The 10340-nt window shown below is 45.0% G+C and overlaps 2 protein-coding genes across 5 annotated transcripts in view; one reads left to right on the top strand and one right to left on the bottom strand.

The window, feature by feature from the left end:
• Nucleotides 1-1232, top strand: part of TPK1 (thiamin pyrophosphokinase 1) — a 307503-nt gene extending 306271 nt beyond the window's left edge. For all 3 annotated transcript variants that reach the window (XM_074575637.1, XM_074575638.1, XM_074575639.1), the window contains one exon: nucleotides 451-1232. In XM_074575637.1, coding sequence (XP_074431738.1) covers nucleotides 451-569 — 119 coding nt within the window. In that variant the 3' untranslated portion in view covers nucleotides 570-1232. The remainder of the gene's footprint in view (nucleotides 1-450) is intronic.
• A 368-nt stretch (nucleotides 1233-1600) lies between these two features.
• On the bottom strand, nucleotides 1601-6308 carry SEC61G (SEC61 translocon subunit gamma). Of its 2 annotated transcripts, none has more exons than XM_074575640.1 (4): nucleotides 5963-6308; nucleotides 5048-5147; nucleotides 3734-3836; nucleotides 1601-2868 (listed from the first exon to the last, which is right to left on the bottom strand). In XM_074575640.1, the coding sequence occupies exons 2-4, from the start codon at nucleotides 5139-5141 to the stop codon at nucleotides 2859-2861; spliced, it is 207 nt and encodes a 68-aa protein (XP_074431741.1). In that variant the 5' UTR covers nucleotides 5142-5147; nucleotides 5963-6308; the 3' UTR covers nucleotides 1601-2858. The 2 variants fall into 2 exon arrangements, with proteins under 2 accessions (XP_074431741.1, XP_074431742.1); XM_074575641.1 differs by having other exon boundaries at nucleotides 5882-6001.
• Between the last annotated feature and the right edge of the window lie 4032 nt (nucleotides 6309-10340).

Raw genomic sequence — 10340 nt, 5'->3', positions numbered from 1 at the left:
TCTAGAACTGTTCAAATTTAATTTAAGAGATTATAGGCTTGCTGTGGAACTAAAGCAAATCCCATGTTTGGAACTACAGTAAGATCCTCTGCCTCGTTTTACTTTAAATACCTTGACTAGCACTGGTACTTGAGCTGATGCTAATGAAATACAAATTTCCAGATGTGGAACTCTGGGGAACATTCAACAGTCTGCTTTTGTAATAATCTGCTGTAAACTCAAAATGATATGTTGGGTATCAAGTATTAATTTATTCTCTCTACAGGTCATCATATAGTCTTATACAAGCCCTCCAATTAATATTTAACATCATTATTTTAGATGTTGTTTATCTGGGTTAGATTTACTCAGCTGTTTCTTCCTTCTTTGCGGGAGCAGCAGTCTTTACAGCAATAAATGAACTGCATTTATTTCGAGACTACCACTAAGTCTCTCTCTTCTTTTTCACAGCTAACCAGGTGCTGAAGTTTGGAACGCTCGTCAGTACTTCCAACACCTATGACGGCTCTGGGATTGTGACCATTGAGACGGACAAGCCTTTGCTGTGGACAATGGCTATCGAAATATAAAATGAGCTACAGCTGCCTTTTCTGATGTGACTCAGATCAAATTACTGCAAAAGTTCGCTGAATTAAGACAGTAAAGCTGTTCCGCAAGATATAAGCAGGCACGTGATTTTATGTACTGAATGGAAAACATGCCTGAAATAAAAATCACTTGAGATCAAATGCAGATTAGTAACAGTAATTGAGTACTTCTGGTACCTCACACTACTTAATCAGAAGACACATGAGGTGCCACCCAATACAATCACAAACAGAAGCGAATGCAAAGAAACTGCTACTGCTTAGTCTGGTTACTTCAGACTATTTTTACGAAGTATTTTATTCCAATACTGAACGATTTTTTTCCCCTTTTGCCAAAAGTTGCACATAGTGTAACTATATTAAAAGGTGATAGCACCGAGAGTAGTTAATCTCATTTTTCTGTCCTGGTTTGTAACATATGTAGGTGCTGGGGAAGATTTCTCAAGAAGACTAATAATTGAGCTTTTCTACTTATGAAGCAAGCTTGCATACTGAAGAAGCTTCAGTTTTGCTGTAATACCAATATCAGATTTCCCTGTATTAAGTGCTTTTAAAGTCTGTAATAGAAGTAGCATTGTAACTTCTGCAAATACCAAATGCTTACAATAAACTTTTTGGAGTGAAATATAAATTTCTTAATCTCAATCTGAGGAGGAAGAGCATTGCATGTACCAGAGGTTTTGCAGGCTTAGTTTTTAAAATCAAAACATTCAGTCATTTAATAATGGAAACTTCCAGGTCAACAAATGCAGAACCCTTTATAATTCTATGTGCAGGTGTCTTACAGAACCAGTATCCAAAACAGGTGTATCTCTTATCCAACAGTGTGAGCAAGTTGTGGATTCACTGGACTGCTTAGTATCTCCGACAACTAAATTAATTTCAGACTGTGCATCTTAGTAACCAAATAAGTTTGGCTTGCTTATTTTTATGTCATGTCGCAACCAGGTCGAGACCATTAATGTCAAATTTCAATTGCCTAGTTGGAATTAAGGCACAAACGAGGCCAAATGTTGAAAACATACCAAAACAATTTATTCAACCACAATTTGAGTGCTGGAGAAGAGAAGAAGAGGAGGAGAAGAAGAAGAAGAGGAGGAGAGGAGGAGGAGAGGAGGAGAAAGAGTGCAAGCAGATAGTCACCACCCATGGACCCAGCGATGTCTCGTTGGTCATCTTTACCCAGGGTATCATTGGTGGCAGGAGCTCAACCCTTAAGTCTGTTTGGCCATCTTTTATGCTTTCAGTTTTCTGGGAGGTAACCATCATTTGCATGCAAAGTGTAGTGGGGTGGTTCCAGGCTGTGGTTAAGTTGGTGCATGCATGGTAAAGGCCAGGGGGTCACACAGGAGTCTTTTGACCCCCATCTTACAGTGCCCGCTACTTAACCTTTCAGCTTGCGCAGGTGCACTCCACAGTAAAATCCCCCAGCAACAGCGACGAGGAAGTCAGCACAGTCCCACCTACGTCACACCGAAAACTGACTTTCCACTCCCCCTATTTCTAGTTGACAGCTCCTTGTGGCGATGACAGTTCCTTGTGGTTATTGTCATACAGGCAGGGTTTGAAGCAAAGTCTCAGTTCAGAGCCCCACATGCCATCAGAATGAGGACCATCAATGGAAGTGCTTTATTTGATGGAGGTTTTTTTCCAGTCAAGTACATAATACAACCTGACAGGATTTCCAAATGCAGAAAGAAATTACGGGTAATGATGGTGATTCCAGAAATCAGCAATAAGAATTCCAGCTGATAAGACACTTAAGTCACCACTTGAGAGGATACAATAATGCTGTTTTCTTGCTGGCTAACTTTGCTGCAATAATGCTTTTTACTAAGCAGTAAGTTAAGCCTTAGAACAGCTTTTGAAGAGAGGCTGTACGGTTGTCACCCTTGGAGGTTTTCAATACCCGACTGGACAAAGCCCTAAGCAACCTCGTCAGAAGGCAACGCTGACCCAGCTTTGAGCAGGAGGTTGGACTAGAGACCTCCCAAGGTTCCTTCCTACCTGCATGTTCTATTACAGTTGAAAGAAGTCACAAAACAAAACAACGAACAAAAAACCAAAACAACAGAAGAGCCCACCCTCTACTACTACTAAAACAAAAAAGCCTGTAATGTAGACAGGTTTGATCGCATGCACTTTAGAAAAGGAATAAGATGACAAGGATGTTTGAAAACCCAAACTGCGCTTGTTTAATAGCAAATGAGTTACAAAGCTGTGAAATCCTTGCAGCACGTGTCACAAGGTCTGGTTCTTCATGATGAATATTCAGCCACCTCTGTCGAGAGAACAAAGTAATCAGTTTCAACTAATCGAGTGTGATCTAGTGATCCCATCGAAGTCTTCATTTGTCCTCCCACCATTGCCTTGTTAGGACAAACATTACTACTGTTACAGCTTATCTACTATTTTCAAACATTTCTCCTTGCCTAGAGGACCACTCTTACAGGTATAAGCAAGCCGCATGTTGTGGTCACAGAATAGCATTTAACCTGTTCCAGTGCTAGAAAAGGAATTACATCAGTTCCGGACAATCTGAGGAGTTTTAATTGGTAGTGTTAGTACATCAGTAGCGTGGCTGCCGGTCAACTTAAGGTTGAAGTATTTCATGCTGCAACGTTCATTCCAAAAGGTACAGAATGCAGTTACACGTACAATGAAGTTTCAAACACAATCTGGCACTCAGTAAAGGGAACAAGACCAGCTTTGTTCTGTGCCCTGTCATCTTCCAACACACTCACTCAGTTTTCTCCACCTTACTGTCCATGCATTTACTTCGGATACCCAAATTATAAACTGGAAACAGTAGAGTATGTAAGAGCCAAATAAGGCAAATGTTCTGTGGATAAACACACACTGAGGAACTGGAAATAAAAATATTTGATGTTCAGTTTTGAAGCAGAATACTCAAAAAAAAAATAATTAAGAACTATGGATATAATGTTTTGCAGCATGCTAAATTAACGATCTACTTCCTGATCAAGTCCTTTGAATCAATACCTGTCTTATTACACTAGCATGTGAAATGCAGAGATACTAAAGCAATGTGGATCCTTTAGGGCTCACTAATGTCCTCTATTTAAAATTGAGCAGGTAGAAATGAGAGTAAAATTTAGTGAAATTGAAGGTTCATATTTACTTACACAATGATATTGTTGATTGGGATATGGATCAATTTGACAAAGAAACCAATAAATCCCATTATCGCAAAGCCTATTGCTGTTGCCATGGCAATCTTCTGGAACTCTGCAAAAACAAAAAAAAAATTTAGTCTAGGAAGCCTCATGTATGGCGTAGAGGTGTGCGCTACAGTGACCAAAGGAAAATGGTAAAAATGGTAGAAAATGGTAATGCTAACACAGGAAGCAGTTCAAAAGCAAACTGCATTGACCTTGAGAAACAAATCTGCTTTTTCAGAAGACAGATGAGATTTTAAGAGAGAAGATGCTGCTTTCCACAAAGCATAGCTGATCTCATTTTTTTTAAATAGTAAGCAGAATCAGAAACACCCACAGTCTTTAACAGTTCATGGACCATTTATTCCATTATCTTTCCTTCACAGCTCTACAAGCCCTGAAAAAAATTCCCAATACAGTATCAAAAATGGAAAAGCTGCATTCCTGCCACAGGAGGACAGCTTCTTAAGCCCCCACAGAAATCGACTACATAAGTTATATTCTCAATTATTTTAAGACAGCGACTAAGAAGGTCAATAGCCCCTCACAACCCTGTCACTCTGACAATGAATGAAGTTTCTTACTGATCTCAACAGATGTCAGTAAAACTTCATCATGATCATGTAAATAAAGCATCGTAGCTACCACCATTAAGGACAACCAGTAACATTCTGGCTGTAGTTACAGCTTCTCTCTAATGCCCTTGGGAAAGCCCAAAAATCTTTTTCTGTACTTCCAACAACAAAGTTCCTACTGACCTAATCGGGCAGTCACTGACAACTGTGAAGTACTGAATCGGCTCCGAAAAAAGCAATCCTAGCTCCTTTCGAGACTCCTAAAATGAAGCGTTTCCCCCAAGGTCACGTAACAAGCAGTTTCCTCCAGAATTTCCCCCAAATTGACTGTAATCAGTCAAACTTGCCTACTGTGTTTGTCTTTTCAAAGTGCACACAAGTTCTTCGCAGATCAGTTTACCCAATACATGAAAATGATTACTTGCCTCTCTCAAAATGCCTACTGCTAAATACTTAGCCTGTTTCATAAGGTGAATTTTAGCACCACTCACACACACCTGACTGAATACACACCAGAAAAGGACACGTTCAAGTTTATTACATCCAGAACCATAAACCCATTACCAACTGGACAACTGCTCCAGTTTAAGTCTCATACTGGAAGCCAAGAAACATTCACAACAAGTAAATGACATCACATACAGAAAGATACACGGTAAGGCAAAGATGAAATAAGGGTTGTGCTCTGTTTTATTGTGTGCTTTACCTTTCCTGTCAGGCTTGGTGCATCTTTTCACAAGTCGTATGGAGTCTTTTACAAACTGTCGGCTGGGCTCCACGAATTGCATTACCTGATCCATGATTACCTGCAAAGATGAACGGATTTAGTACTGGTGCTGCCATGCGTATACTGTGAGAGAGAATTTTTTGGTTACGGAAGTAGAAGAAGGGCTGCAAAACCTGCAAAGACTTAAGATAATTTAAAACGTCATATTCCCAGCTAACTAGCTTTTAAGAGATACTTTCACTTTGCAGAAAATAAAGATACCATATCAATACGTAAACATGATGGCTTAACACTGCCTAGAAAAAATAGGAAAAAGTATGCCTTTTGGCACAGAGGAAAACAGCAGCTCCACCACAGCTTCCTTTCACCTTATGTCCCACGCTGTGCTTTTTCTGAGAACACTACTGAAGACATCGGAATAGGCAGAAGTCACCCGTTTCGAGAAATCCCCGACACGAAGGCTGGTGACACTGACACAAACACCGTGGCCTAATTTTATTCTCAGAAGAAGCACCCGCCACCCCACGCAGAACCCCAGGCCAGCGGCATCGCCGGCCACTGATCCCCACAGACCCTCCGATACGACGCTCCCTCCTATCGGACCCTCTCCCGCCCACTCCCCTCCTTGTCGCGACAGCGGCCGGGGCCGGCCCGCCCTGGATCCCCCCACTCCCCCTCGGGCACACGCAGCGCGAGCCGGCGGCCTCGCTCCGTGGGGAGCTTCGGCCTCCCGAGATCCAACCCCCCTCCCCCCGGGTGGGGACCGGCCCAGCGGGACCGGGAGCCGCCGAGCCGGGCCCGGAGCTGCCTTACCGCCCCCCGCGTCTCCTCAGGCGGGGGGACACCCAGGCGGGATGCAGGGGCGGGAGGCCGGCGGCGCCGCGCGGCCCTTACCGTTGGCGCTGCCGGGCGAAGGCCACGTCGCACAGCGGCGGAGGACGATCACGTCACCGGTACGTCACGTCACGTCACCGCGCTCCTTCCCGGCGGCCGGCGGGGCGGGGCGGGCTCGTTTTAAGAAGAAAAAGGAGGATTTTTGAGGGGGTGTGTGTGTGTGAGAGGTTTTTTTCTTTCCGGTTCCCGCCCCTCTCTCCCCGCCCGCCCGCCCGCCCCCCCCAACCTTTCCCCACTTCACGGCGTCAGGGCCGGCCGGGGCCTAGCGGGGCGAGCGGCCTGGCCTGGCCTGCTCTGCTCTGCGGGCAGGGGAGCCCCGGCCTCTCCCTCTCCTTCTCCCGCCGGCTGAGCGCCCCCGGCCTCTCCGTCCTCTCCCGGCGGCGGAGTGCCCCGTCAGCCCCCCCTCCGGGGAGAGGCCTGAGGGCCCCAGGGCGGGGGGAGGCTGTCGGTGAGGCCCGGCGGGGGCTGCGGTCCGCGACCCGCGGGGGTGCGGGCAGGTGAGGTGGTTGATCCGCCCGTAGTTTATCCGTGCGGCCGTTCTGTGGACGTTTGGCAATGGATTTGCTTTTCCATGCGGTTGTAGGCATAGGCGATCTGCAGGGGTCGTTTCCAACCCCTACAGTTCAGTGATGCTGTGATCCAAGAGCCTTGTAGCAGGAAAGAAAGGGAATACAGTACCAATATATCTATAACAAAAGCTGTTTGATCAAGGGAGGGGTAAAAAACAACGTGAAAACCTTGTTCAGACTGTGATTGCCCATGAGTCAGACACCTATGGGCTTGTAGGAGCATTGAAGCTGTTCAGAGCTACAGGAGTTCATCACCTTGGAAAACATTGACTCCCGTGGGTTTTTTGTACAGAGGAGTGTTGCTTGGAAATGGAGAAGCTTTTTACATTTCGGCACCATAGGCACAATGTAGAACAATTCCTTGCATCAGGGGGTAAAAGAGGCTGTCACTGCCTAAAATGAGTCCCTTCTTGCAGGTTTTGAAAGGCAAATCAGATCATGTCATAGGTAAGGCAAGAACAAAGATAACATTTAGTGACTTTTATTCTTAATTTGCTTTTGATATTATTAATTTCAGACTAGAATTCTGTTCCTAGCTGTCTGCCACCTTTGAGTGTATAGAGTACTCAAAGTTTATTAATTATTCATCAGTCAGGCTATGGAGTTTTTGCAGACAGATTAGGCAAACATTTTGTTCATCTCAACTCACTATTGGATTTAAATGTGCACAAAATATTTTCTGGGCTTAATTTTTTGCTGACAGCCATCATGACAGATAAAGTACCATGACACCACAGCAGGGTGGTTTTGGATATTCCATGAATTTTTTGACAGATGCCTGCCTTCTCTTTGCCCACAGGGCAGGTCCCTCAGTATTACCGATCACCTTCAAATATGAGCTTTCTCTCTGGCTTTGGAGGGTAGAGGGCCTTGGGCTCCCCTACAAGTATTCTCCAAAGGCCTGACTTTGAATTGGATTTTGCTTTGAATCAGACCTCATCTAGCACTATGCTGCTGATGGGGCCATAACTTTGGTGGCCAAATTCTGCTGGAGGTTTTCCACTGGCACACCAGCATGGGAAGATTAGAGTCAATTAAGCCTTCCACAACAGATAGGCCTATCATTGGCCTGTTGTTTTTGAGGCCAGTTTGCAACTGCAAGGATGAGCAGTCTCACCACTTTGGGAGAGGAAGATCCATAAGGAAAGCAGCTGAGGGCATCATAGCCAAAGTGCACAGTGCCTGTCAGGGCAGAGCAGGTTGCTAGTGCTCTGCATGAGAAGCTAGTACATGAAGGCTGCCTTTGGTCATTTTTTGGTCTGTTTTGTTTTGGTTGGTTGGGTTTTTTTTTCTCTTCACTGTCACAGATAAATGCTAGAGACTTTACCGAGAGAGGAAACTCACATTTCCAGCTGTGCTGTATGATGAGCCTTGCTGTGAACCACCGCTGCAGGGGAATGGTTTCCACAGCACTAGGTTCCTGAAACAAATGGCAATGATTGGGGAAAAAAAAAAAAAAAAAACAACCAAAAAAACCCCTGAAACAAGAAGACACATATGTATGAACAATTCATGACATGGATTTCTGGTTGGATTAGATTATTGCTGCAATAAAGCTTTGTTCCCCCACCCCCCCAAATTCTCAATTTTAAGTTATTTTTCCTGGGGATAAATGTTGTGGACAATCCTAGCACATACTGCCTAGCTTAAAAATGGGACTTTGTTAGAACTGGTTTGTTACTACGTGTTTTCTGTGATGGGGTAGAAGATATGGATTGTCCTCTGTCTTGGCTGTCCCTCACTGTCCCACGATGAGCTCTTTTCTTTCCCTCCCAGGCTGCGAGTTTGGACTTCAGCAGTTTGAGGCAGAGGCAGAGACCTGTTTTGTGCACAGAGCGCATTTGCTGTGCTTCCTCAAACTCTTTTCCAACGTGCAAGGTTGGGGACGAAAGTGGTGTGCTTGCACATGTAAATTTTCATGATGGTTTTACAAGTCTGCTTTTATGACAATATATAAGCAGTAAATAATCATTCTCTCAACAGAAAAAAGACAGTTGTCCTATATTGTAGTGTGCTAATGCTGATTTGTTTCTGGATATTCATTTTGCATAAACTGGAGCATCGTTCTTTTTATTATTTTTTGTTTTCCTCCATCCTATTGTACACTCCCAAGGATGAGAGAATTCTTTTGATGATAGTTTTACTTTGCTTATTTACACATTTTGATTTGCAGTTTGTTTCTTGTCCTTGGGAGGACATGGAAGATAAATATCTGCATTAAACTACTGTCACGTTAGACGATGGTATAACATCCACCCCCCCCGGATCTGGATGCTTATGCCCATGCTTAGAAGGGGGAGCGAGATAAATCTCTGCTTTAGTGTCTCCCATTCCATGCTGCCTGCCCCAGCGCAGATCCCACTGCAGCCTGCAGAGCGTGGCAGGGTGACAAGAGCCAGAGAGCTGACAGCAGTTGCAGCAAAAGTAGTGTGGGATCAGCTGGAGAGGGGGAAAGATACTGTCCTCAGGATGAGAGGAAGCTCAGCCTCTGTGTGCTGGGATGGCAGAGCAGTGGGTCTCCAAGCTTCCTTGTTTCCCTGCGGGAGGTAACCCTGCTTTCCCTGCCTTGCCTCTGCTCCAGCCCCAGGGAAATGGGAAGAGTGAAGTGCCTGCTCCTCCTGCTCAAGCTCCTGTGAGGCTGGTGCTGCCTGGCTTCAGCAGCAGCTTGAGGGTCTGGGGAGTGCTCTTCTCTGCGTTCCAGGGGCGAGAGACCTGGCAGTCTGGTTTTCTTGTTTTAAGGAGTACTGCCATGTCCTAGAAGAAAATACTTGGGTGTGGTGACCCTGGCAGGTCTCCTGTGGCTCCACAAAAAGTGATACAGTTGGGATACGGGGTCTCACAGAGCTGTCTCCTTACCATCCCAACCCCTCCCATGACGGACTGCAGGAATCGAGCTGCTTCTCAGTAGGAAGGGCAGAGGGGTGAGCGGGTGGCAGGAGGCACTTGGCTGTGCCGAGGGTCTCCAAATGCCTTCCTTGTGGCAGGGCATGAGGCAGCATTTGAACTGGAAGGAGGCAAGGCAAAAGACTGGTTGCATCTCCAGGGGAGTTTTTGGGAGGGATGGATTGTTTGAGCAGGGTAGCCTTTGGGGACAGAATCTGACTTGTCTTCATGAATTCGAGGGGAAATGGTTATCCTGAGAGGCAGCAAAGGCAAAGAAAAAGACAGAAGGTGGCAGCTTGTGAAGACAGACCACTGGGGACAGTGGGCATCTGAGTATGCTCTGCGACAGAAAGCAGATGTAGCAGAGAATAAAGATGAGATTTACAGCCCAAACAAGGGACGAGTGCAGAGAAGGAAGGGAGAGAGAGGAGGAAGAGATGTGATGGACTTCCTTGGGCAGAGCGGCCTGTTGGACTGTGCTGCGGGTAGATGCCTCCTCAGATCTTCAAAGGCGGCAGCACAGTAGCCCCATTGACTGAAGACGTACTAATGATCCATTGCTTGACAGTCGGTGTTGTTGGATGACTAAATGACTATAAAATTCAGTCTCTAGAAATTGCTAAGATATGTGGGACCTTTTATTTCTTAATTTTACATTATCGTAAATATGTTTGATTAATTTATATCTTGAGAAACCTTTGCAATATCTATGTGCTTCTGACATTTAAAAATTATTTTTAGCTTTTCATTCTCCTAAACGACCCCGAGTCTCTATTTGGACTTGATAAGCACATCTGCGTGATTTACAGTGGGAAGAAAGATGATTTCCCTCCTCAGTAGCTGTACAGATATAGGGGAAGAACATAAATTAGGAATTAATGTTAGGAAGGAAATGATAGCTCAGATTCGGGGTTCAGAAGGAAATG

This window comes from Larus michahellis, chromosome 2 (genome assembly GCF_964199755.1).
Source record: "Larus michahellis chromosome 2, bLarMic1.1, whole genome shotgun sequence".
In the NCBI taxonomy this organism is placed as follows: domain Eukaryota; kingdom Metazoa; phylum Chordata; class Aves; order Charadriiformes; family Laridae; genus Larus; species Larus michahellis.
The sequence above is the reverse complement of the archived record's forward strand: the minus strand, read 5'-3'. Positions and strand labels throughout refer to the sequence as shown.